At 37.2% G+C, this 24,055-nt stretch overlaps 1 protein-coding gene across 12 annotated transcripts in view; it reads right to left on the bottom strand.

The window, feature by feature from the left end:
• UEVLD (UEV and lactate/malate dehyrogenase domains) overlaps window positions 1–24,055 on the bottom strand; it is a 46,922-nt gene that overhangs the window by 6,171 nt on the left and 16,696 nt on the right. For 10 of the 12 annotated variants that reach the window (XM_027115224.1, XM_027115227.1, XM_027115228.1 and 7 more), the window contains 5 exons: window positions 20,296–20,431; window positions 19,439–19,557; window positions 15,454–15,556; window positions 9,093–9,263; window positions 7,646–7,819 (listed from right to left, as the gene is read on the bottom strand). In XM_027115224.1, coding sequence (XP_026971025.1) covers window positions 7,646–7,819; window positions 9,093–9,263; window positions 15,454–15,556; window positions 19,439–19,557; window positions 20,296–20,431 — 703 coding nt within the window. Of the gene's footprint in view, window positions 1–3,185; window positions 3,438–7,645; window positions 7,820–9,092; window positions 9,264–15,453; window positions 15,557–19,438; window positions 19,558–20,295; window positions 20,432–24,055 lie in introns of those variants that run through there. The other 2 variants (XM_027115231.1, XM_027115226.1) reach the window with 2 other exon arrangements.

Raw genomic sequence — 24,055 nt, 5'->3', positions numbered from 1 at the left:
CTAGCTAGAGTTATATTTTTCCACTGGTGGCACTAAATGTGCTGTACTGATTGCCTGGGGTGAGAAAGACTTTGAGCTGCAGTTCCCCCAAAACATGATCCCCAAAGTCTACTTGCAGCCCCTTACCTGTTCTCTCTCAACAACACTGGGCCATTTTACTGTCCAAGTAGAAAGCTTTCTTTTCTCAGCAGGCAATGCATAATAGGCTCCCATGTGCTGCAAGCACTTGGCATTTGCTCCACTGGGAACCATACATACATACATACATGCCACGCGGCTTGCAAGATCTTAGCTCTGGCCAGGGATTGAACCCAGGCACAACAGTGAAAGCGCCAAGTCCTAACCACTGGACTGCCAGGGAGTTCCCACAAGTCTTCTAAACTGCATTCAAGATTAGGCCAGTTAGTGATGTGTCAGCAACAAAGGACAGCTTCCCCTCCTCAAACTGATTATAAGCCTCCAGGGGGCAGGGATCATGTGTTTTTCTTTTGTGTCCTCCAACACAGATTCTTTACCACAGTAAAGAATGCACAGGATGGGCTTCCCTGGTGTCACAGTGGTTACGAAGCCGCCTGCCAATGTAGGGGACACAGGTTCGTGCCCTGGTCCAGGAATATCCCACATGCCACAGAGCAGCTAAGCCCGTGCGCCACAACTACTGAGCCTGCGCTCTAGAGCCCGCAAGCCACAACTACTGAAGCTCGCGAGCCACAACTACTGAAGCCTGTGTGCCTAGAGCCTGTGCTCCGCAACAAGAGAAGCCACTGCAATGAGAAGCCCGCGCACTGCAACGAAGAGTAGCCCCCGCTCGCTACAACTAGAGAGAGCCTGCACGCAGCAATGAAGACTGCAACGAAAAATAATAAATAATTATTTATTTATAAAAAATAAAAATAGTAAATAAAATAATTTTATTAGTAAATAATAAAAAATAAATTTATTTTAAAAAAGAATGCACAGGAGATAATATGAGCTGACCTTGCACACAATCCATAATTTTATAAAGTATTTTTATTTATTTATATATTTTTAATTGTTTTCTTTTTTTTTTGCTGTGCTGGGTCTTGGCTGCTGCGCACGGGCTTTCTCTAGTTGCAGTGAGTGGGGGCTACTCTTTGTTGCAGTGCTCGGGCATCCTCTAGCAGTGGCTTCTCTTGTTGCGGAGCACAGGCCTTAGAGCACATGGGCTTTAGTAGTTGTGGCACGTGGGCTCAGTAGTTGTGGCTCACGGGCTCTAGAGCGCAGGCTCAGTAGTTGTGGCGCATGGGCTTAGCTGCTCCGCGGCATGTGGGATCTTCCCAGACCAGGGATTCGCAGGCAGATCCATCTTTCCATCCATCCTTCCTTCCTTCCTTCCTTCCTTCCTTCCTCCCTTCCTCCCTCCCTCCCTTCCTCCCTTCCTCCCTCCCTCCCTTCCTTTCTTTCTTTATTTTTGGCTGTGTTGGGTCTTTGATTCTGTGCGAGGGCTTTCTCTAGTTGTGGCGAGTGGGTGCCACTCTTCATCGCGGTGCGCGGGCCTCTCACTATCGTGGCCTCTCCTGTTGCGGAGCACAGGCTCCAGACGCGCAGGCTCAGTAGTTGTGGCTCATGGGCCTAGTTGCTCCGCGGCATGTGGGATCTTCCCAGACCAGGGCTCGAACCCGTGTCCCCTGCATTGGCAGGCAGATTCTCAACCACTGCGCCATCAGGGAAGCCCCAGATTCTTAACCACTGTGCCACCAGGGAAGTCCACAATCCATAATTATATTAAACAAAGAGGAAAACATAGTTGCAACAGTTAAGTTGAAAAACATCAAAAAGTTTTAAAAGTTTTTATGTTAAGTTAAAAAAGAAGCTAAACCAAACATTGTTACATGAAAAATATAAATACATGTTGACAAATTAAGGGGTTTTAAAAAGTGTTTCACTTGAATGTAAGGGCTATACATGAATTATTTTCTAAAACAAAATTTTGGCACATTATTAGTATATTCACAATATAGAGAAAATTGCAGGGAAATATCTGCTAAATGAAACACAGCATTCACAGACCTTGGAAAGATAAATAAAAAGGGCAGGTAGGTATAAGAAAAGACAAATACAAAGAAGTCTGGAATTTAATTATGAGTATTACTGCCATTATATATTACACACATAATCACGTTTTATCTTTCCTCTGAGTTTGGACTTATAAGAGCCATGAGAAAACAATGTTTGGGGAGAGGGAGAAAGCTTCACTATGTTCAAATTTGCTTCTGACACAGTCATTAGGATTTTCAGTTAAGTTTAGATGGACTGAATTATTTCATTTTTTTGTTCATTTACTGCCCAACCCTTCACACTTCCTAAATATATATTTATCCTAGTTTAAGAATCTCTTTCAAATAATGCATCTAATCAATCCTAATCTTTCTGGTTCTACTCCTTAAAAACAGTAATCCCCTGACCCCAAAAATTTTAATAAACAATGACCATGTGATCTCTCTTTTCCATTACATATAACACCTATCCTTTAGGTTAAGATTGATGCCCAAAGCAGATGATCTAACACTCTGTTTTGAGGTCCAGCCCTTGGGTTTCTAAAACACCATTTGAAGGAGTTATCTGCAGTTTACATATGATTTCAATATCACAGCTAAAAATAGCAGCTCCAAAGCACATGTTCTACTGACTAATTTTGTGGGGCACTGTATGAATGACCTTTGGATACAACAAGATGGTATCAGGATCATTCATTAATTTCAAAACATATTTACTGAGGCCGTTCCAAGCTCAACGGGTTTACAGTCTGTCGGGGTGAAGAGACAAGTAAATATGCAATTATAACACAGTGTGATAGTGGTTATAATAGAGGCATAAACTTACTTAACCTGGAGAATTAGGGAAGGCTTCCTGGGAGAGGTGGCACTCAAGCCCAGTCTTTTTTTTTTTTAATAAATTTATTTATTTATTTATATTTATTTCTGGCTGCACTGGGTTTCTGTTGTTATGTGCGGGCTTTCTCTAGTTGCGGCAAGCAGGGGCTACTCTTCGTTGCAGTGTACCGGCTTCTCACTGCGGTGTCTTTTCTTGTTGCAGAGCACGGGCTCTAGGCACGCGGGCTTCAGTAGTTGGGGCACGCGGGCTCAGTAGCTGTGGCTCACGGTCTGTAGAGTGCAGGCTCAGTAGCTGTGGCGCACAGACTTAGCTGCTCCGCAACATGTGGGATCTTCCCGGACCAGGGCTCGAACCAGTGTCCCCTGCACTGGCAGGCAGATTCTTAACCACTGTGCCACCAGGGAAGCCCTCAAGCCCAGTCTTGAAGGGTAAGCAAGACTTAGCCAAATTAATGAATGTTCAGGTAAAGGAAGCATCAGGTGCAAAGGCAAGGCGGCATGAGAGTGCATGAACCCTTCGGGAAGCTGCAAGTTGATCATCTGACTAGCATAAAATGCTTGTCAGAATGGCAGAAGATGAGGCTGAGGAAGGAAGCATGACACAAATCCTAAAGGGTCTTATATGTCATGTAATTCCTCCTCCAGGCTGTAACTGTCATTTGTCTCTGAAATACTTAAATAATCTCACTTACATATCTGCTATTCTTATAACTCTGTTTCTAAACCCTAATATTGCATTATTTCAAAGTGTAGTTTTCCATGTCCCTTTGCCAATTTTCTATTCATAACCATCTCGCCGTCTTGATCATTGTAGTAACAGCTACCATTTAGTGAGTGTTTACTCTGTGCCAGGCACTGTACTAAATGCTTAAGATAAATTATCTAATTAAGTCACAGCAAGAAAAAGTACAGCTTTGGAGTCAGACCAGGGTTCAAATTGCAGTTCTGCCCTTACAAAATGTGTAAACCTTGGACAAATTGTTAACCTCATTGAATCTTAAGCTTCCTCACATATTGATTTGGAAAACTACCACTTCCTTCATGGAGTGTTTTTAAATTTTAAATGAGATATGCAAAGCATTTAATACTCAATAAAAAATAATTCTAATTTTGCTATTACTGTGGTGTCACCTATGCAAAGATATAACCAACTGGTGTCCATACATGAAACCAGCAGAGGGAGCCTCTAATCCATTTCTGGCTTCAAGACCAAGGTAATTATCGGTGGATAGAACTACCTCTGAAACAAAGTAGAAGACAGGATAAAAAGTGATCTGATAGCAGTACCTAGAAGGGAGATAGGGAGATGGGCTGGGGAGTACATAGGTACCTTCAATAGTATTTGTATTGTTCTTAATTGAGTATGGATTCATGAATGTTTGTTCTACTATGATGCTTTAAAACATACATATATGCTATACATATTCTTTTATATGTGTCAAATATTACATAATGTTATATTTAAGTGATCTCAATTCACATGCACCTACAGCTCTCCATTTCTAGTTCCTACTTGAGAGCTCCCTTCCTTGTGCTTTTGTCTTACTTCCCTTGGACCTCTCTTATTGCAAGTCAACACTGCCTTTCCTATATTAGACTCCAAGCTGCCTAAAGACAGGGTCAGGTTCTTATTCATTTATGTAGCTCCAACAGCAGTCAGCACAGTACCTTAGGTTTATTTATCAAGTCACACCATCCTTTATTTTCTCTTTACAATTTGAGATATTAATATAACCATATTGTGAAATGTTCTTATTCATTCAAAAATTATAACTTATTAGGGGGACTGGTTAAATAAATTTTGGTATATCCAGTAGTTTAAAAGGATGAGCAAGATCTATATATGTTATTATGCAATCATCTCCAAGTCATATCAATAAGTAAAAGGGCAAGATGGAGAATGATGTATTATGTATATTTCATACATGTGCTTGTCCATACACAGAACATTTCTGCAAGGTTGCATGGCTTCTAGAGAGACGGACTGGGTGTCTGGCATAGAAGGGAGACTTATTTTTCACTACATATTTTTTTGTACTATTTAATCCTTTTACAATGTGAAAGTATGACTTTAACTAAAAGAACAGCTTAATAATTTACTCTTTCAATAAGGAGAAGGTACACACACAAAATTCAAATTGGATCAGAATAAACAGCAGTTTAACAAAAGAATAAATATCTTGAGACAACATATGGTTAATTACCACATAGCTAGCAAGCGCTTTTAGCTCAAAGGAATGAAGGAATCACTGTGCAATGATGTGATCAGGAAAAGCTTCAAAGGGTAAGGTAAGGGAGACTTGACCTAGGTCTTGAAGAATGAGATTTGAATATGCTGAGAGAGAAAGAGAAGGGATTATGGGAAAGGTAAATGCAACGGGCAAAGGTCCCTGTGGCTGAAGCAAAGCTGTGGGGTGGGGCCGAGATGCACAAGACCTGGGTTTTAGCCCCACTTTGACCTGAAAAGCTACAGCCTCCTGGGGAGGTCACTCTTACCATCCCTGCCTCCATTGCTGGCTCCCTACAACAAACTGTAATTGATGATCCCTTGGGTCGCTTCCAGCTCTCTAATAACATGACTCTCTCCATAACTGTAATTGGGGAGGAAGATTAAGACTGCATTTTGGGACTCCTTGAATGGCAAGCAAAAGAATTTAATAATTTGGTCAGAGGAAGCCTGTGAAAGTTTTTGAAAAGAGGAACGTGACTTAGGAACATTGAATTAATATGTGCAACATACTGCAAATACTGTAAGTTTTAGCTAATACCATTATTAATTTGGCATCATTTACAGGGTAGACTAGAGGGAAAAGAGCACATTAACTGGGAGATCTGCAATAATCAGGCAAGCAGGAGATCAACATGGACCAGAATTCAAATGGTAGTAGTGAGTAAACTCTGGGGTCTTGAGTTTGTTTGAATCCCTAGACATTTGTTACTCTAATACATCTGCTCCAAGTTCTTATTTGCTCCCCTCTTCTGGTTCTATTGATTAGTTTTTAGTGTCAGGAAGCATTCTGAGCCTGAAAAGCTATCTCTGCTTGAATCACACTGTCAGGTTTTGTCAAGGTTTATTCTATAGCCTGACTCTTTCTAGCACTGAACTTTCTAGGTGGCCAGTGCAGATTTATACAGATTTAAAATCTTCCTCCAGTTCTCCAGTTAAATGATCACTTCCTCACAGGCAGAGAAGTTCTTTTCTACATTGTTCTCTACCCTACAGCACCTACAGGCTGAATAGAGTAATAGTAATATACTTTAAATGAGGAAGCAATGATTAATTTTCCCCAAATTACCTTTTTAGCACATTACCCGCATGCTCAAATACCTTTAATATTTCCCCTCTGCCTGAGAATCACTTTCCAGCTCTTTATCAGGTATTCAAGGATCTCCAAAATGTGAAAGCAACCAAGTTTATCTGGTTGAAACTCTGCAACAACCAGTCTAGATATTTTTATCCCATGACCATGCCATACTTAAGTGTGTGCCTTTGCCTGTTTTCCCATTCCTGGAATGTCTGTCCCATTCTTTGCTATTTATTCAAATCCTATTCATTCTTCCAAAGTACAGTTCAATGATGGCCTACAGAGAATTTTCTCCAGTCATTTCAACCCATGTTAAATGCTCACTCATAAGTGTCTAAGCACTGTAAGTCTAAAATATATTCATTTTGGCACTTAATCAAATAGTATCCGATACTTTCATTGTTAGCCAAAACATCTTGTAAATATTTTTCTTGTTGCTCTAAAATAATTTTTAAGTATGATGAAGGAAGAGACTGTGCTCTGTGCCTCTTTTGTATCACACTAACATCTTATATAGTAGTGAGAAGAGTAGACACTCATATACTTGTTTAAATGAACAAAAATGAACAAACTTAGGATAAAGCACTTTTATCACCTAACCAACCTGACTTTATAGCATGAGGGAAAAATAAAGAAAAAAGAGATTCTTGAATCAAATAGGGAAAGCATTCATTTGGGATAGGAAAAGGGGCTTTCAAATCCAGGGGACTGTATTTTTTTTTTTTTTTTTTTTTTTTTTTTGGTACACGGGCCTCTCACTGCTGTGGCCTCTCCCGTTGTGGAGCACAGGCTCCGGACGCGCAGGCTCAGCGGCCATGGCTCACGGGCCTAGCCGCTCCGCGGCATGTGGGATCTTCCCGGTCCGGGGCACGAACCCGCGTCCCCTGCATCGGCAGGCGGACTCTCAACCACTGTGCCACCAGGGAAGCCCGAGGGGACTGTATTTTATGAATGCTTTCTGTGGTAGGGACAGAGCAGAGAGCAAGTAGCTGGTTAAAAAAAAAAGGCCATAAGGGTAAATAAAGAATGAAAATTCTGTTTAAAAAGGTGAGAAACAGACAGGAGGTATGTACCTAGGGAGAAAGTCTGAACTTAGGGAAAGGTAAGCAAGATTGTAGGATGGGAGAGTAAAGGCAAGAGTTCTGTATATGCTTTAGGGTTTATGTAAATGTTGCTCTCCAGAAAATTAAACTTTTAAATTGATCCTGGATGCTGAAATTCAAATACAAAATATAAAAAGATAAATAAAAATATATAACCTAAGGGGGTCTTGCCTTTTACTTACAGAAAAGTAAATACAATCAGAATGACATGTTTGCAAAGTATATTCACAATACAGGGTCTGTCACACAAAAGGCAATGTGGAAAGAAAGCCAATTAAGTGCCACAATTTTGGAGTCCCCAGAACTGTGCATATCATGCATATCATGGCCTCTGGTGATGTAGGTTATCAATATACATAACTAATAAACATGTATTTCTTACCTTTGTCTTCTCCCTGCTCACCAATAACCCATACTTCTCTTCCTGAAGTCTGTGCCTTCAAAACATTTGTAATAATATATTGTAATCTCTGTGAATCCAGATTGCAACCAATTCCAATCACTCGATTTGCAGGAAATGCACTCAGTTTCCACGTCACATAGGTCATGATTTCCACTAAATATTACATACAAGGTGAAAATATAAATATTTTAAAAAATGTACTTCTAGCCTAGTTCCTCAACAAAATATTTATTATTTTAATAAGTATATTAAAACTTGTATATACTCTTCTTAGGTCCTAAATGCACTATGAAGCATAACATATTTTAAAATTTATTACATATTATGTAAATTTAATATATTTTAATTTTAATTAATAATTAAAAACAACTAACCAGGTTTCAGCATGATCTTACATAACTTTGCTGTTAAATATAAATTTTTAAGAGAGGAAAACAGATAATTTCCTAGAGCAGTTAAGCGAGAAAGATGAAAACTGGGTACAGAAAATCAGAAAATAATTTTTTTCATTGATCAAGTTCTCTTTTATATCTAGCTTAAGCTGAATTTCTATCTTTAAATTAAAATACTGATTCATATACCACCACCATGCTATACAGCATTATCAACAAAAATACAACTATTTTTTTCTTATGTGACAAAAGGATGTCAGGAATTTTTTTTTTTTCTTTTTTTGCGGTACGCGGGCCTCTCACTGCTGTGGCCTCTCCCATTGCGGAGCACAGGCTCCGGACGCGCAGGCTCAGTGCCCATGGCTCACGGGCCCAGCCGCTCCGCGGCATGTGGGATCTTCCCGGACTGGGGCACGAACCCGCATCCCCTGCATTGGCAGGCGGACTCCCAACCACTGCGCCACCAGGGAAGCCCGGATGTCAGGAATTAAACCAACATCCCTCAAACAATTGCTATAGGAGAACAAGTGAAATTCATATCATACTCCTATATTGGGAACATTAAAAAAAAATCTGTTCACCAATTTGAGTCCAGTACCACCTAATTCTTTGAAAAAAATTTCTCAAATAATTTGAGAAACAATTTAAAACACAAAATGTTAAAAATGCACTCTGGTGTGCTCACTAACATTTTATGACACTTCAGAGTTAACAAAGGAGCCTTCCTATAATCTACTGCATCTTTCTCTTGGGCGTTTAACCATTTTCTCACTGAGAAAGGCATGGCTAACAACCTGGAACATATTAATAGTAATATTATATAAAAAATTGTAAGTTGTAACCTTCTAGTTAATGACAGTCAGAAGAAGTAACTGGTTGACAGGATATGGAAAATACTGCATTGTTCATCATAAGAGCAATTTAACTGAATGCTCTGGCTGTCCCTTTATAACCTTGTTTTATGACTTTTATCAGAAATGGCAATTCTACTGATACACTGGACCACCAAATTTATTTAAAATAAAGTCTTGTACCTGGTTGAGATGCAACGAGCAGGATGCCATGTGGACTATAATGTCCCAGAGCTGCAACAAAGGCTCTGAACATATCCACATTTCTCTGTACCACGTCGAGGTAGGACTGAGAACTACCCAGAGAGTTGACTGTGAAGATCACCACCTTGGAATGAGTAGAGGCAGACAAATCTAATGAATAAAAAGAAACAGTCTGAGTTCAAGATAAAGGTTTTAACCAAGTTCTTGTTCATGATAATCAGGTTCTTCTTTTCTACAATTAGACAGCTTTCAGCACAATTGCCTCTAGATCAATCCTGTGTCCATAGGAAGGATACAAAGTGCTGAGGTTTGCCTCCAGAAAGAGGATTAAAAGCAAGAGTGTATCCCAGGGGAGGAAAGAGCAAAAAAGATAAAATAAATTACAGAATCCAGACTCCACAAACAGGGAATTAGGTTTCTACATAATTCACAATTTTCTTAGAAAAAATAAATAATATGCTATAGGCAGAATGCACCTATAATCAATTACATCACTGATTTTTTTTTTAAGCTCTAGGTCCATCCATGTTGCTGCAAATGGCATTATTTCATTCTTTTTATGGCTGAGTAATATTCCATTTTTTATATATACCGCATCTTTTTCTTTTTAATTTTTATTGGAGTATAGTTGCTTTACATGTTGTGTTAGTTTCTACGGTACAACAAAGTGAATCAGCTATACATATACTTATATCCCCTCTTTTTTGGATTTCCTTCCTATTTAGGTCACCATAAAGCATTGAGCAGAGTTCCCTGTGCTATACAGTAGGTTCTTATTAGTTATCTATTTCATACATAGTATCAATAGTGTATATATGTCAATCCCAATCTCCCAACTCATCCCACCCCCCCTTCCCCCTTGGTATCCATACGTTTGTTCTCATCACTGATTTTTAAACTGCGAGTTTAGGAGTCCTAGACCTCCTTGAAAGTGACTAAGAGGCCATGTAGGAATGGGAATAAGCAGAAAGAAAGCTGGCAGGCACAGCATAGTGTTGTTTGTATCTGTTTTATTTATTAAGGATTCTACTCCAAAGAGGAAAAAAATTATTTGAAAATCTTTAAATCAAGATAAAACATCTTGGCTCATTTTTTTTTACTGACTTTTCCTTACATTGAAGCCCAGTGTCTTGGTTTTAGGTTCTTCTAATGGGGCTTACATGTAAGCAACTGTTATGACTTAGGAAAAGCTGTTCTCCAGAATTCACGTCTCTGATCCTCAAGCATACTTATGCTATTTTACAACTACATTACTCTCTATTACACAGTGTGTTTTACAGAAGTACATGCCAAAACAGTGGCCAGAATTATAAGTATCAGAAACAACAGAAAAATAATAAAGTAACTAGGGTGATATCAGTTCAGTCAACATGTGTAAATGATTATTAGCATCTCAGCAAGACAATGAGTAGATTCCAGGGTTTATAGTCTTAATTAAGCCTATAAGGCCATTTTCCTAAACAAGTTGCAGAATGAAACCCTTGTGTAAGGTGTCCACTGGGAAATGCATTATCCAATTTTAATTCATAATCTGACACAGCTGTGGGGGTAGATCCAAAAACTGAAGTCCTGCATCTTAATTATGATTCTTCATGAGTCCTCTTAAGTAAATAATGCCTATGTTCTAGTGTTCAGAATAGATACCTGGTAATGAGTCAAAATCTCAGCATTGGAAGACATTAGAACTGAAAGGGATACAGTTAATACTTTCATGCCACTTCTATGTGCCAGGTACTGTTCTAAGACCTTGACCTGTATTTACTCATTTAATGTAATCCACAACACACTGTGGGGCAATATCATTCCCATTTTACAGATGAGGAATCTGAGGCACAGAGAAGTTAAGTAACCTGCTCAAAGTCATAGAGCTAGTAAGTAGCAGAGCCAGAATTCAAGCCCAGGCAGACTGGCTTCAGAGTGCTGTTCAACACTATGCTATATTTAGAAACTCAGTCCTATACCCTCATAAAGTTGAGGAAATTGATATCTGGAAGGATTAGGTAGCTTGTCCATACTACTGTATTAAATACCAGTGAACAGTTGAATTTATGACCCTACAGTTTGGCCCCAACCTATCTTGCCAGGATCATATTTCCTTTCTTTTCCTTCTTTAGCTTCCTCTACTTTGAATGATGAAATGCCCTCACCCTCAAGGTTGACTTATAAGTAAACAAAGTAGTAGCTGTCTAATATGATTTCAGAAGTGCAAGAAAGCCTTCCTACTCTAAAGCCTTTTAATCTCTCCATAGGCCTGGGGTGGACACAGGCTTCTGTAACTTTAAAAAGCACCTCAGGTGATTCTCACACAAGGGATCAATCCATAACCCATGTTTTAAGAACCACTGGCTACTGAGAAAATTTTACTTTGCTCCATATGTCAAAAACAGCTTTTTTTGTTTGTTTTTGGCCATGCCACGCAGCATGTGAGATCCTAGTTCCCTGACCAGGGATCCAACCCATGCTCCCTGCAGTGGAAGCCTGGAGCCCTAACTACTGGACCGCCAGGGAACTCCCAACAACAACTTATTTTTTAATTTGCAACTATTGAACACTTTTTTCTTGAGGCACACACATACACATACTCATACACCCAAACATCTATGCTTGTATATGCAGAGACTATTTCTGGAGTGAATCATAAGAAATTGGTAACAAACATGTTTGAAACTCCTGCTTACTAACTGTGTGACCAAAGCCACAATCTCTCTAAGCCATCTATAAAATAAAGTAAGAGAAGTAATGGAATATATGTAAACTATCTAGCTTATATTACTGGATTCCCTGAAAAAAAATGGCATCTATTATTATTATTAAGGATAAGGGACCAACATAATAGTGTCTTCAGCCAGGAAATGACATGATCAAAATAATATCATAGGATAATTATTCTATTAGCTATGTTTAATATAAAATAAAAGTAATCAGCAGAAAGGAAACAGGAACCCTCATACACTGCTGGTGAGAGTATAAATTAGTACAGCTTAATAATATACATTTTAAAAACACCTTTGACCCAGTAATTCTACTTTATCCTACTAGGTAGAGAAATACACAAAGATTTTTATTACATTACAATGTTCTCTGCAGCATTATTTGCAATCACAGAAAAACACAAAAAAACTAAATGTCTACCAATAGGAGACAGACATCCATATGATGGAATATTATTATAAAGCTGTTCAAAGATATAGAGCTATTTAGACCTCTATGTGCTATTAATAATGATCTTCAAAATGATACTATAAATGAATCAATAACATAAACACAGAATTGCGATATGACCTAGCAATTCCATTTCTGGGTACATACCAAAAAGAACTGAAAAGAGGTGTTCAAACAAAAACTTGTACAAAAATGTTCACAGCAGCACTACTGACAATAACAAAAAGATGCAACCCAAATGTACATCAACTGATAAGTGGATAAATAAAATGTGGCATATCCAGACCATAGAATATTATTCAACCATAAAAAGGAGTGATAAATGCTACAATATAGATGAAACTTGCAAACATTATACTAAGTGAAAGAAGCCAGACACAAAAGGCCACATATTGTGTAATTCCACGTATATGAAACATGCAGAAGAAGCAAATCCAGAGTAGATCAGTGGTTGCCAGGGCCTGGGGAAAAGGGAAAATGGGGAGTGATTGCTTAATGTGTAGAGGGTTTCCTTTTGGGGTGAGGAAAATGTTCTGGAACTAGATATTCGTGACAGTTGCACAACACTGTGAATATACTGAATGTCACTAATGGTAAATTTATGCTATATGTATTTTAACACAATAAAAAAGGGATAAAAATATTAAGTGCAAAAAAGAAGTGCAGAACCAGTTTCCCTAATCTGACTCCTGAAGCAACTACTCTTAACAGTTCCTCAGTATTTCTCAAGATTTAGTCTATGCACACACTGTTTGTTTATGTATGTATAGTATGCATGTTTGCAGGCTCATATATACCTATGCACAGCCCTCCCCAAAGTATTTTAGTAGCTATTTAAAAAATCCAAATGGAGAAAAGTACAACTCTAGGATGATCATCAATGCCTGTCATGATGGGGCATTACTAAAATTTCCAAATGAGCTTACTTTCCCAAAATTATTAACACACTTCTCCATATCACAGAACATATTTGAGATGTTAGTTAATATTATATTTTAAATTACCTCATGTAATAGTAATTATCAGGAATATGCAATCAAAATTAAGAAGGGGAACACGAAAGTTGCCCCAATATAGTGCTCATTCATTCAAAACTCCTTACTTGGTGCCAAGTACCACATCCTATATATCTACTCCAAGGATTCTATTCTTTCAATTATCTGAAACAATAGTTATTGATGGTTAATGAGACACATAGGAAGAAACAATTTCCTCAGGTCCTAAATGGCCTCACAACCTCTAGGGTCCATGTACTAAACAGTCTCCTGGAGTGATTTGGAAGAGTGAAGAGGTCCCTTAAGAACTTCAGTACCTGGAAACGAGAGGCACAAGAGACTATCCAGCTCCCCAAAGGATCCTCTGTACAAGGCCTACAAAAGGACCATTAAAGGAACTATTGTACTCTTTCCAGAGAAGGAAAATAAATCCATTGTATCCTACAGGGATCCAGAGGCTTGCTAGAACTATTACACCCAATTTTTATAACCTATAGGTATAATTTCAACTTTTTGATCCACCGCGGTTCTTAGTACATTCAGCCTTGTGAAACCATGTCTCGATATTTTATTTGGAAAATATGGTTAAGAAAATAACCATATTTTATTTGGAAAATATGGTTAAGAATATGGTTTAAAAATATGGTTAACATTCCCCGGTGGCGCAATGGTTAAGAATCCACCTGCCAATGCAGGGGACACAGGTTTGAGCCCTGGTCAGGAATATCCCACATGCCGTGGAGCAACTAAGCCTGTGCGCCACAACTACTGAGCCTGTGCTCTAGAGCCCGTTAGCCACAACTACTGAGCCCACATGCCACAACTACTGAAGCCAGCATGCCTAGAGCCCATGCTCTGCAACAAGAGAAGCCACTGCAATGAGAAGCCCACAACGCACCACAACGAAGAGTAGCCCCCACTCCCTGCAACTAGAGAAAGCCCGCGTGCAGCAATGAAGACCCAACACAGCCAATAAATAAAATAAATAAATTTATTTTAAAAAAAAAAAGAATACACGAGACCTGAGTAAGGAAAGGCAAAGGAAGCTAAGCAACTATAGCATATTACAACCTGACTCTAGCTATAACCTGGTTTTTGGAGACTAAACATTCTCTAGTTCAATGGCTTTCCAATTTTTTTTGATCATGCATCCCTGGTAATAAAATAACTTTATTCCCACATCCCCAAATCTGGTATTTACCTACATATATACATCTGTACTAATATATTATGTACATTGTTAAATATATGCAAATCTTTTGAATTAAAAAGATTTTAAAAATTACTTTTTTAACATTCTAAATTTTATTTATTAATGATACAAACCCCTCTTTTGTTCTTATTAAAATTCATTTTAACAATATATTTTTAGTGAAAGCAATGTGAATGAATTTTTTTTTTAATCTTGGTTTAGCACTTTGCTATATACCAAGAGGTATGTATTAATTCCCACTTTACAGATGATAAAACTGAACTTTGAGAGATTATATAATCTAACAAATGGCAGAGCTAGTATGCAAACCCCCATGTCTAACTCTAAAATCAGTGTTCTTAACCAATCTATTATGAAAAAGGAAGCAATCAGAGAAAACAATTTATACTAAGGTATAATTCAGAGACTGAAAATAAATCCTTCCAACCAATTTGAATGTTATTTGCTTATCTGACTCTTATTAACCTAATTAGTTGCAATCTGTATGACTTTAGGTAAGTCCCTTAATTTATATGAACCTCAGTTTCCCAATATGTAAAATGAGGGACTTGGACTAGGTGATCTTTAAGATGCTTTCAGCAATAAAATTCTAGGACTCTAGGCAGAGCACAGAGAATTTTTAGGGCAGTGAAACAACTCTGTTTGATACCATAATGGTGGATACATGTTCGATTTGTCCACACCTATAGAATATACAAAGACAAGAGTGAACCCTAATGTAAACTATGGACTTTGGATGATAATGATGTGTCCAGGGAGGTTTATCAATTATACCACTTAGGTAGGGGATACTGACAATGCAGAGGCTGTGCATGTGTGGGGGCAGGGGGTATACAGGAAATCTCTGTACCTTCTGCTCAATAATACGCTGAACCTAAAACTGCTCTAAAAAATAAAGTCTACAAAAAAATTCTAGGACTCAAATATAAGGGCAAACAAGGCACAAATCTTTTAAGCAGAATAACCAGACCTTTGCTGATCTCCACATTAGGCAGGTTGAATATGTCAAGGTCCATTATCACTCCTTTAGTCCCTTCTGAGAGGTCTAAGAGGACCAGTCTGTCTGCAATGCCCTGTACAGTACAATAAGAAAAAGAATAGCATTACACTGCACATGGCCAGTTACTCAGTTTAAATTTATTCAGAAGTGAGAGCTAAGGGAGAACGAATACATAGGCCTATGTGCTCTCTTAGGAAGGAAGTAGCACAATAGCAATAAAAGGGACATGAAAGCAAGAAAATACTATGCACTTGAATAATGTGATCCTTTAGGCTTAACTAAAAACTGGGCTCTAACAGGGCTTAACTCAGAAGTCACAGAGTGCAGGTTTCTTTTGATGGGATAATGAGTAATAAAGATGACATGGTGCACTCAGTATGTTTGTTATTGTTCTTCCGTTTATGTTTTCGTTTTGTCATAATTTTCATTCTGAAAAAACTTAGAGTGATTTTTTTTAGTCTGTTTTTTGGTCTATTTTAGCATCAATGTCAACACTAATGCCAAGTTTCTCTTAAAAAGAAAAAAAGATAATAATCATAAAGCTAAAATAAAACCCAATTATCATGCAGTTCTCTCCCCAGAGATCTCATGGAAAATACTTCACATGCCTGTAGACAGCTTTCTAGGTGCCATGGTGGGCTGACCATAAACAACAGGATGGAAACTCCTAAGAGCCGATTTATCTTTGTGGAAGTCCTCTTTCCAAAGCAGCCAGGGATATGAGCATCTCTCCTATCTTAAGGTGCAGGAGCAAGACTACCCAGGGATCTACCAGACTATGAGGCAGAAAGTGTACAGGAAGCAATCCAGCCTTGCTACTTATTAACTTTGCAAGACTGAGCAAGTCACTGAACTTTGTCTTATTTCTTGGAGTTATGAAGATTAATTATGTGACACAGGGCTGACAAAGAGCAGTCCTCTCTAAATGGTACCTATTAATTTTATTAACATTAACCACACTCATAAGAGAAATGCAAAGAAAACTATGAGTTACCATTTTTCATTTATCAGACATGCAAAGATCCCAAAGTTTAACAGTAGTGTGAGAAAACAGGTATTCTCAAACACTGTGGGAATGAGAATGAACTAGCACAATTGATATGAGGGATAATTTGACAATTTCTGTCAAAGTTTAAAAACACAGGGACTTCCCTGGTGGTCCAGTGGTTAAGACTTTGCCTTCCAGTGCAGGGGGTGCAGGTTCGACCCCTGGTTGGGGAGCTAAGATCCCACATGCCTCATGGCCAAAAAACCAAAACATAAAAACAGAAGCAATGTTGTAACAAATTTCAATACAGACAAAAAGGAAAAAAAAGGTCCACATCAAAAAAAAAAATCCTTATAAAAAAAAAAAAAAAAAACACAACTCCCTTAATCCATCAACCTCATTTGTAGAAATCATCCTACAAGTTTATTAGTACATGTGTAAAATGATACAATATGTATAAGGATATTCAAAAGACTAGAAACAAACTAAATGTCCATCAATAACCACAACAAGGCAGTGTTACATAGTGGTTTAGAGCAGAGCTTCTCAAGCTTTAAGGGATTGCCATTTAATAGATCAGTGAAGCACATGGGTTACCAGAAAGTTTGTAAAAATGCAGATTTACTTCCTTTGATCTGCAGTAGGGCTTGAGATTATGTATTTCCAATAAAATCTCAGATGATGCCAACGCCACACGTTGGGTAATAAGGATCTAGAATACAGGCTCTGTAAATAGATCGCCCAACCTCAAACCCTGGCTCCTTTTATTAATACTGTGACTTTGGGCAAGTTGGGTAACCTACCTATGCCCTGGTTTCTTCATTTGTAAAATGACAGTAACGATAGTACCTAAGCCACAAGGTTGTTGTAAAAATTAATCAAGTGGGACTTCCCTGGTGGCGCAGTGGTTAAGAATCCGCCTGCCAATGCAGGGAACTCGAGCCCTGGTCCAGGAAGATCCCACATGCCGCAGAGCAACTAAGCCTGTGAGCCACAACTACTGAGCCTGAGCTCTAGAGCCTGCAAGCCACAACTACTGAGCCCATGTGCCACAACTACTGAAGCCCATGCACCTAGAGCCCATGCTCTGCAACAAGAGAAGCCACTGCAATGAGAAGCCCATGCACTGCAACGAAGAGTAGCCCCCGCTCACTGCAACTAGAGAAGAGTCCGCTCGCAGCAACGAAGACCTAACGAAGACCCAACGCAGCCAAAAAAATCAATCAATTAAAAAAAAAAACGAAACAGGTGTTTAGACAAGTGCCTGGATCTAGTAAGCATTCAGTAAGGGTTAGTTACTGCTGCTACCATCACTTCAACTACTGCCATTATTATGACTACTACTGCACTAGTTGAATATTGTTGCACTATTCGAATATTGTACCTTGTATCAAAATATTAACATTTAAAGGGAAAAACGGAAAAAAACTTTCCAACTAGACAGTTCACAAAGAAAGAAATACTGATAGTGCGACTTCTAACAGTTTAAGAAATATGACTTTAAGGGGTCTTCCTACACTTACCAAAAACAAATAAAATTGATAAAACTTAGTACTGTTAGCAACGACAAAAATCAGGTTGATGTGTGCATTGTTATTAGCAGTGTAAATTACACGGTTATTCACAGTGTAAAGTTCTGCCCTTCTGAAGAGCAATCTAGCAATATGTAATAAGTACCATAAAAACCATTCATGCCCTCTGACTCACTAGTACTATTTCTGAGATTATGTACCCCAACAGAAAATTCAGACAAGAAAATAAACAACTTGTAAGGCAATGTTTATAGAAGCATTCTATTTACTAACAAAAGATCTACAAACATTTCAAATTCCACTTAAGAAGGAAGAGTGCATTCAGATGGAGTGTGGAGGAAATGAAAATATAATATGGCAAAAGTTAGCATATATGGTTCTGAACAGTTAGCTTTTAAAATCTTCTAGCTCCCTGGATACAATTTAACTATTTGCTGAAGTAGAACCTACCTCCAAGATATACGTGAATCTTAAATGGAAAGGGAAGAATTTAGATGGCAATCAATCAAACTTTAATAGAAAAGAAAACCAAATACCGGCTATCAAATAAATACATGGAGGAAGAGCTAGTCCAGCAGTCCCCAACCTTTTTGGCACCAGGGACAGGTTTCATGGAAGACAATTTCTCTTCAGACCGGGGGCGGTGGGGCGGTGGCATGGATGGCTCAGGCCGTTATGGTTCAGGCGATGGGGAGCGGCAGATGAAGTTTTACTCGCTCGCCCACCGCTCACTTCTTGCCTGGTTCCTAACAGGCCACAGACCGGTAGTGGTGCTCGGCCCGGGGGCTGGGGACCCCTGAGCTAGTCTATTCTGGTCTACATGGCTCAAATGACACAGACATGCTGTTACCATGATACTGGGCCCTGGAGGGTCTTTCAACCTCTCTGAAGGGGGACTTAAGCCTTTCTGAAAATAATTTATATAGAAAAGATCTAGTAAAAAGGACTGATGGAAAAATAGGCAAATCTCAAACTATTGTAAAGTATCAAATTAGGAACTATGATCCTAAAAGAAAGTGGAGTAATTACACAAGAAAAGGCAATTGTTTTTAAAAAATGTTAATTTTAGAAATAGCTAAATTAAGTATTATATTAAATAAGAGTTTAATTAAAGCAGCAGGACTCAGAAAACACAAAAGAATTTGTGACTAAGTCAGATGAATGTCAACTTGAGGTTTCCCTTGGATTAGGATGATGAGCCCATTGTTCAAATCATGTTTTCAAAGCCTATTCCACGACTAACTACTAATTAAGAAGCAACATTACTGATGACAGCTTTCACATATTTTTTTGTCAGCTTACTAAATATATTTTAAGGCAAAATGAAGTTTTCCCACATGACAAAATGAAGCCATTACTTCTTGTATGTTAAATAGAAACTGCCTAAAAGTGTAGCAATATGACAGATGTATTTATAACCACTATGCTTACATACCTTTGCTGAAATTGCTAATGTGCAGGCAATTCCCAGTTCTCCACCGCCAACCACAGTAATTTTATTGACTGTTTTATTCTCATGATTTGCCCAGTTCTTTGAATTTATATCTGAGACACCTAAAAAGTAAAGTGAACTATCATAAGAATTTAAAAATATCAAAAATCTTTTTAGCATCTTAAAAAAAAATACACCGAAGTTCAATAACTTGGACAGAAAACATGGTACTAGGCACTCCATAACAGACATTCAAAAATATTGTTGAACAAATGAAATGCAAGAAAGACAGGAATCTCATAATAAATATTCTACTAAATAGAGGCTATCATTTTAAAAAGAAAATATCTTTCCAAACATTTAAAAAATATTATATAAGACTCTTAAAAAAATAGGATTTCCATAATTCTGAAAAACATTGTGATTCTTACTGCTCTAGTCTACAATGCAAAAAAATGTTTAACATGAAATTTTGCAAGCATGGGTATTTTGCTTTATCCTCAATGAGAAACAATGAGAATCATAGATTCTCTGGTCCAGTATACTGAATGAGGCAAAAAGTCACATAAACATGTAATGAAAAAGGCTTGGGATCATTAATATATATCAAGTGGTTTTGAAAATAACAAATTATTTTAGCTGTCAGGATAAAAGTAATCTTTTACATTTTAAGAAACCATATTCATTGGAACTGTATGGTAATACTTACCTTACGATAAACATATAGGAATTTTTGATTCAACACAGATATGTACATATACAAGCATGTATTTATTTAGAGAAATCAAGTAGCAGAGAGTAAAGGATATTAATGAGAAACTGTAAACTCATAACTCTTATGATTAAACAAAAATACAAACCTTCAGTGATTTTTGCAATATAGGCTAGCAAGTCTACCTGCTGTGCCTCATCAGATGATGGCAGAGAATACAGGGGAAGTTCTTCTTGAAACTTGGCAATCATTTCTTTAATTAATCCAACAATGACAGATTTAGGCTACAGAACACACACAAAGGGAAAAGTTATGCAAAAATTTTGCTAAGGAATACTACCTTGTTACAGAGTTAGCCAAAAGAAAGTATTACGTCATGCCCTCATTTTTCGAAAACTACCATACAAATTATATGATACTTTTAACTGTTTTAATACATTTAATCGAAAAAAATTAATTTTTTAGCTGAAAAATAAAGGGAGAAATGCTAAACCCACATCTCCAAAAAGTGGGAAAACAGCATAAATGTGCTTACTAGCAGAGTACCTATATCTGGGAATGGTCTTGTCTGCCTTTTTTTAACTTTTTATTTTGAAATAATTGCAGACTTACAGAAAAGTAGCAAAAAAATAGTACAAAGAATTTCCATATACTCTTCACCCAGATTACTCGAATGTTAACATTTTATCAGATTTGCTTTCTTAGTCTCTTTTCCTCTATTTTCTGAACCGAGAGTAAACTGAAGATATGATACCCCTTCACCCCTAAATACTTTAGCATATATTTCCTAAAAGAAAGAACAAAACATTCTCCTATATAACCACTATCAAATCATAAAATTAATACTGATATTTATCTAATCCAGTACCGTTCATTTTAATTTAACTGGTTAAGCAACCTTAGTGAAATGCACTTAACCTCTCTGAGCTTCAGTATTATTAGCAATACAATGTGAATAATAAATCCCAATAATATGAGAAACAAATGAGCTAATGTATGCAAATTGTACGTTGTGAGTGTAAAATACGTTTTTTATTATTATTAGGAATATTCAGTGGCTTGCTCATTCTAAAAATTGCTTAATTTCTCAGAGTCTAGGTTTCACTCTAATACATTTTTTTTTTTTTTTTTTTTTTTTTTTTTGTGGTACGCGGGCCTCTCACTGTTGTGGCCTCTCCCGCTGCGGAGCACAGGCTCCGGACGCGCAGGCTCAGCGGCCATGGCTCACGGGCCCAGCCGCTCCGCAGCATGTGGGATCTTCCCGGACCGGGGCACAAACCCGTGTCCCCTGCATCGGCAGGCGGATTCTCAACCACTGCGCCACCAGGGAAGCCCACTCTAATAAATTTTTTATTAGAATAAAAAAACTCATATACCTTTAAAGACTAAGCAGATAACGTAATGTGTGAAGTTGTCAAGTGTAAGAAAATTTGGGGAGATGGTCACTGTGGTAAATTGCAAAGAGTACATGTATAGTCATTCAAATTCATATTAAGAACAAAACAAAGCAAAATAAAACCACTGTGCTGTTCAAACAAAATTCTGTAGGCCTAATGCAGCACACTGACTCTCTTGGGGAAAATGTCTGCAATCCTTGGCCTAGATGACCTCTAGATTCCTTCTAGCTCCAAACTCTGTAGAGTTATACTATGTAATTCCAACTGCACGTGGAACTTAAAGTTTACGTAGTACTTTTAAAAATCATAACATCATACTTTTTTTAAATTGAAGTATAGTTGATTTACAATGTTGTGTTATAGCTTCAGGTGTACAGCAAAGTGATTCAGTTATATATATATATATATTCTTTTTCAGATTCTTTTCCATTATAGGTTATTACAATAAATTGAATATAGTTCCCTGTGCCATATTATCTATTTTATATATAGTAGTGTGTATCTGTTAATCCCAAACTCCTAATTAATCCCTCCCTCTCCCCCAAATGTAGTTCTTCTAAATAGGGCCATTTAAATAATATAATATCTTCTTAAGACTAGTTTTAGCTTATAATAAAGAGGTTCAGAATAGTAAAATGAAATCAATACTGTCTGATCTGAAATCAAGCACAACCTTGACTAGATAATAGGACTATCTCTGAGTATTTATTAAACAAACAAAACTATGAAAAGAGATGCCAAAGAAAACCAGAAAGAGGAAACAGGAAAGATAAATTCCCACAATAGGGCACAGATGTCAAAATACTGTTAAAGGATAGTATTTTTTTTTTAAAATTGTAAAAATGGATGCAAGAGATAAACAGACAATTCAAAAAAGAAGAAACGTACATGATAAATGTATGATAAGATTTCAATTTCTCAAATAACCAAAGAACTAAACATTAAGGTTAAGACATCATTTTTGTCCTTCCAACTAACGAATTTTTATCATGCCCTATTCGTCACATTTAACTGGTAATCTTATTTAAATCACCAAGTAATGCAAATAATGTACAGGTTCATAAAGTAAAAGATTAATGTTTCCCCACCTAAACTCCACTACTGACAATTTGGTATGCAGCTTTTCTTTTTCTATTTCTTTTTTTCTTCTTTATAAAAGTTTTATTTATATGAAAAAAATAGAAAACCATAAAACAATATGCAATGCATCCACAATTGCATATCCTTTTACAATATGTATATAAAATAAGAAGCGATAATCCTAATGCCATCCTTTACTTCAACCTCACTCCTCTCTGACAGATCCCTGTCCTCCTGTCCTACAACTTTCTGGGTATATACAAATATATTATAAATTATCCTTTCATAAAAGTTGTAGTTACTTACAAAAATGAGAGCAGATTCTACATCCTTCTAAGTAAATGAACCATAGAGATAAGCAAAGGTTTGTTTTGTTTTAATGATAGTACCTTCTTTTATAGCACCCTTTAGAGCAAAGGTGCTGTAAAACAGGTACCCCCCATACTGATTTCTATTGATGGTAGAATTACAACATTTTGTCTACCTCTTGGAGGCCAATTTGGGAATATGTAAGAATAGCCTTCAAAACATTTTAAAACTTTGATCCAATAATTCCATTCCTAGAGATTTATCATTAGGAAATTATTAAAGATTTATACGATATATACATTTATATTTACATATATATTTAAGGATGCTCATTATTAAATTTCTAACAGAGCAATCTACGTCAGGCAACCATTAAAAACCATGTGTTTTGAAAATATTGTTTAATATGGAAAAATGCTCAATATAATGATAGATGAAATATGCAGAATACAAAATTGCATAATGTGAGGGCTTGTATTTTTGTTCTGTTTTGTTTTGTTTCTGTTTTTTAAGTCTGGGCCATTTATTTTTATTTATTTATTTTTTTACTTTTATGTTTATTTATTTGGCCGTGCCAAATTAGTGGGATTAGTTCCCCGAACCTGTGCCCCCTGCAGTGGAAGCGCAGAGTCTTAATCACTGGACCACCAGGGAAGTCCCTGTGAGGGCTTGCAAAACACATAAGTTACAGTTTCATGCATTGCTGTGGGTGAATTTTTAAAACTTAATGCTCAGTTAAAACACAGCATGTAATAGAAGATTATATACAATATGATTCAATTTACATAAAGGTTAAAAACAGGCAAAACTACAAATAAATACACATAAGAATCTTTACTGGGGAGGAACTAGGAAATAATGCCCAATATTTTGCTAGTAGCTCTTCATTTGCTTTATCAAACGGCAAACAACTATAAAAAGACAGGGAGCAAACAATGGTTGCCTCCCAGACCTGGAGAGAGCAGCTTCATGCAGGGTTCTGGGTCTTGGGTGACCCTGGGGAGCTCAATTTCAAATTATTTTTAAAGACCATAAGAAGAATTATCATTGAAAGAAAATTCACTAACTTATTTGTACCATTAGGATCAAAGATAAATATTCAGAAAAATAAAAACTTTTAAA

Source organism: Aethalodelphis obliquidens, unplaced genomic scaffold (assembly GCF_003676395.1).
Source record: "Aethalodelphis obliquidens isolate GAN/ISIS:26980383/991018 unplaced genomic scaffold, ASM367639v1 scaffold14, whole genome shotgun sequence".
NCBI classification, from domain to species: domain Eukaryota; kingdom Metazoa; phylum Chordata; class Mammalia; order Artiodactyla; family Delphinidae; genus Aethalodelphis; species Aethalodelphis obliquidens.
Note: the sequence above shows the minus strand (reverse complement) of the source record. Positions and strands in the feature narration are given on the sequence as shown.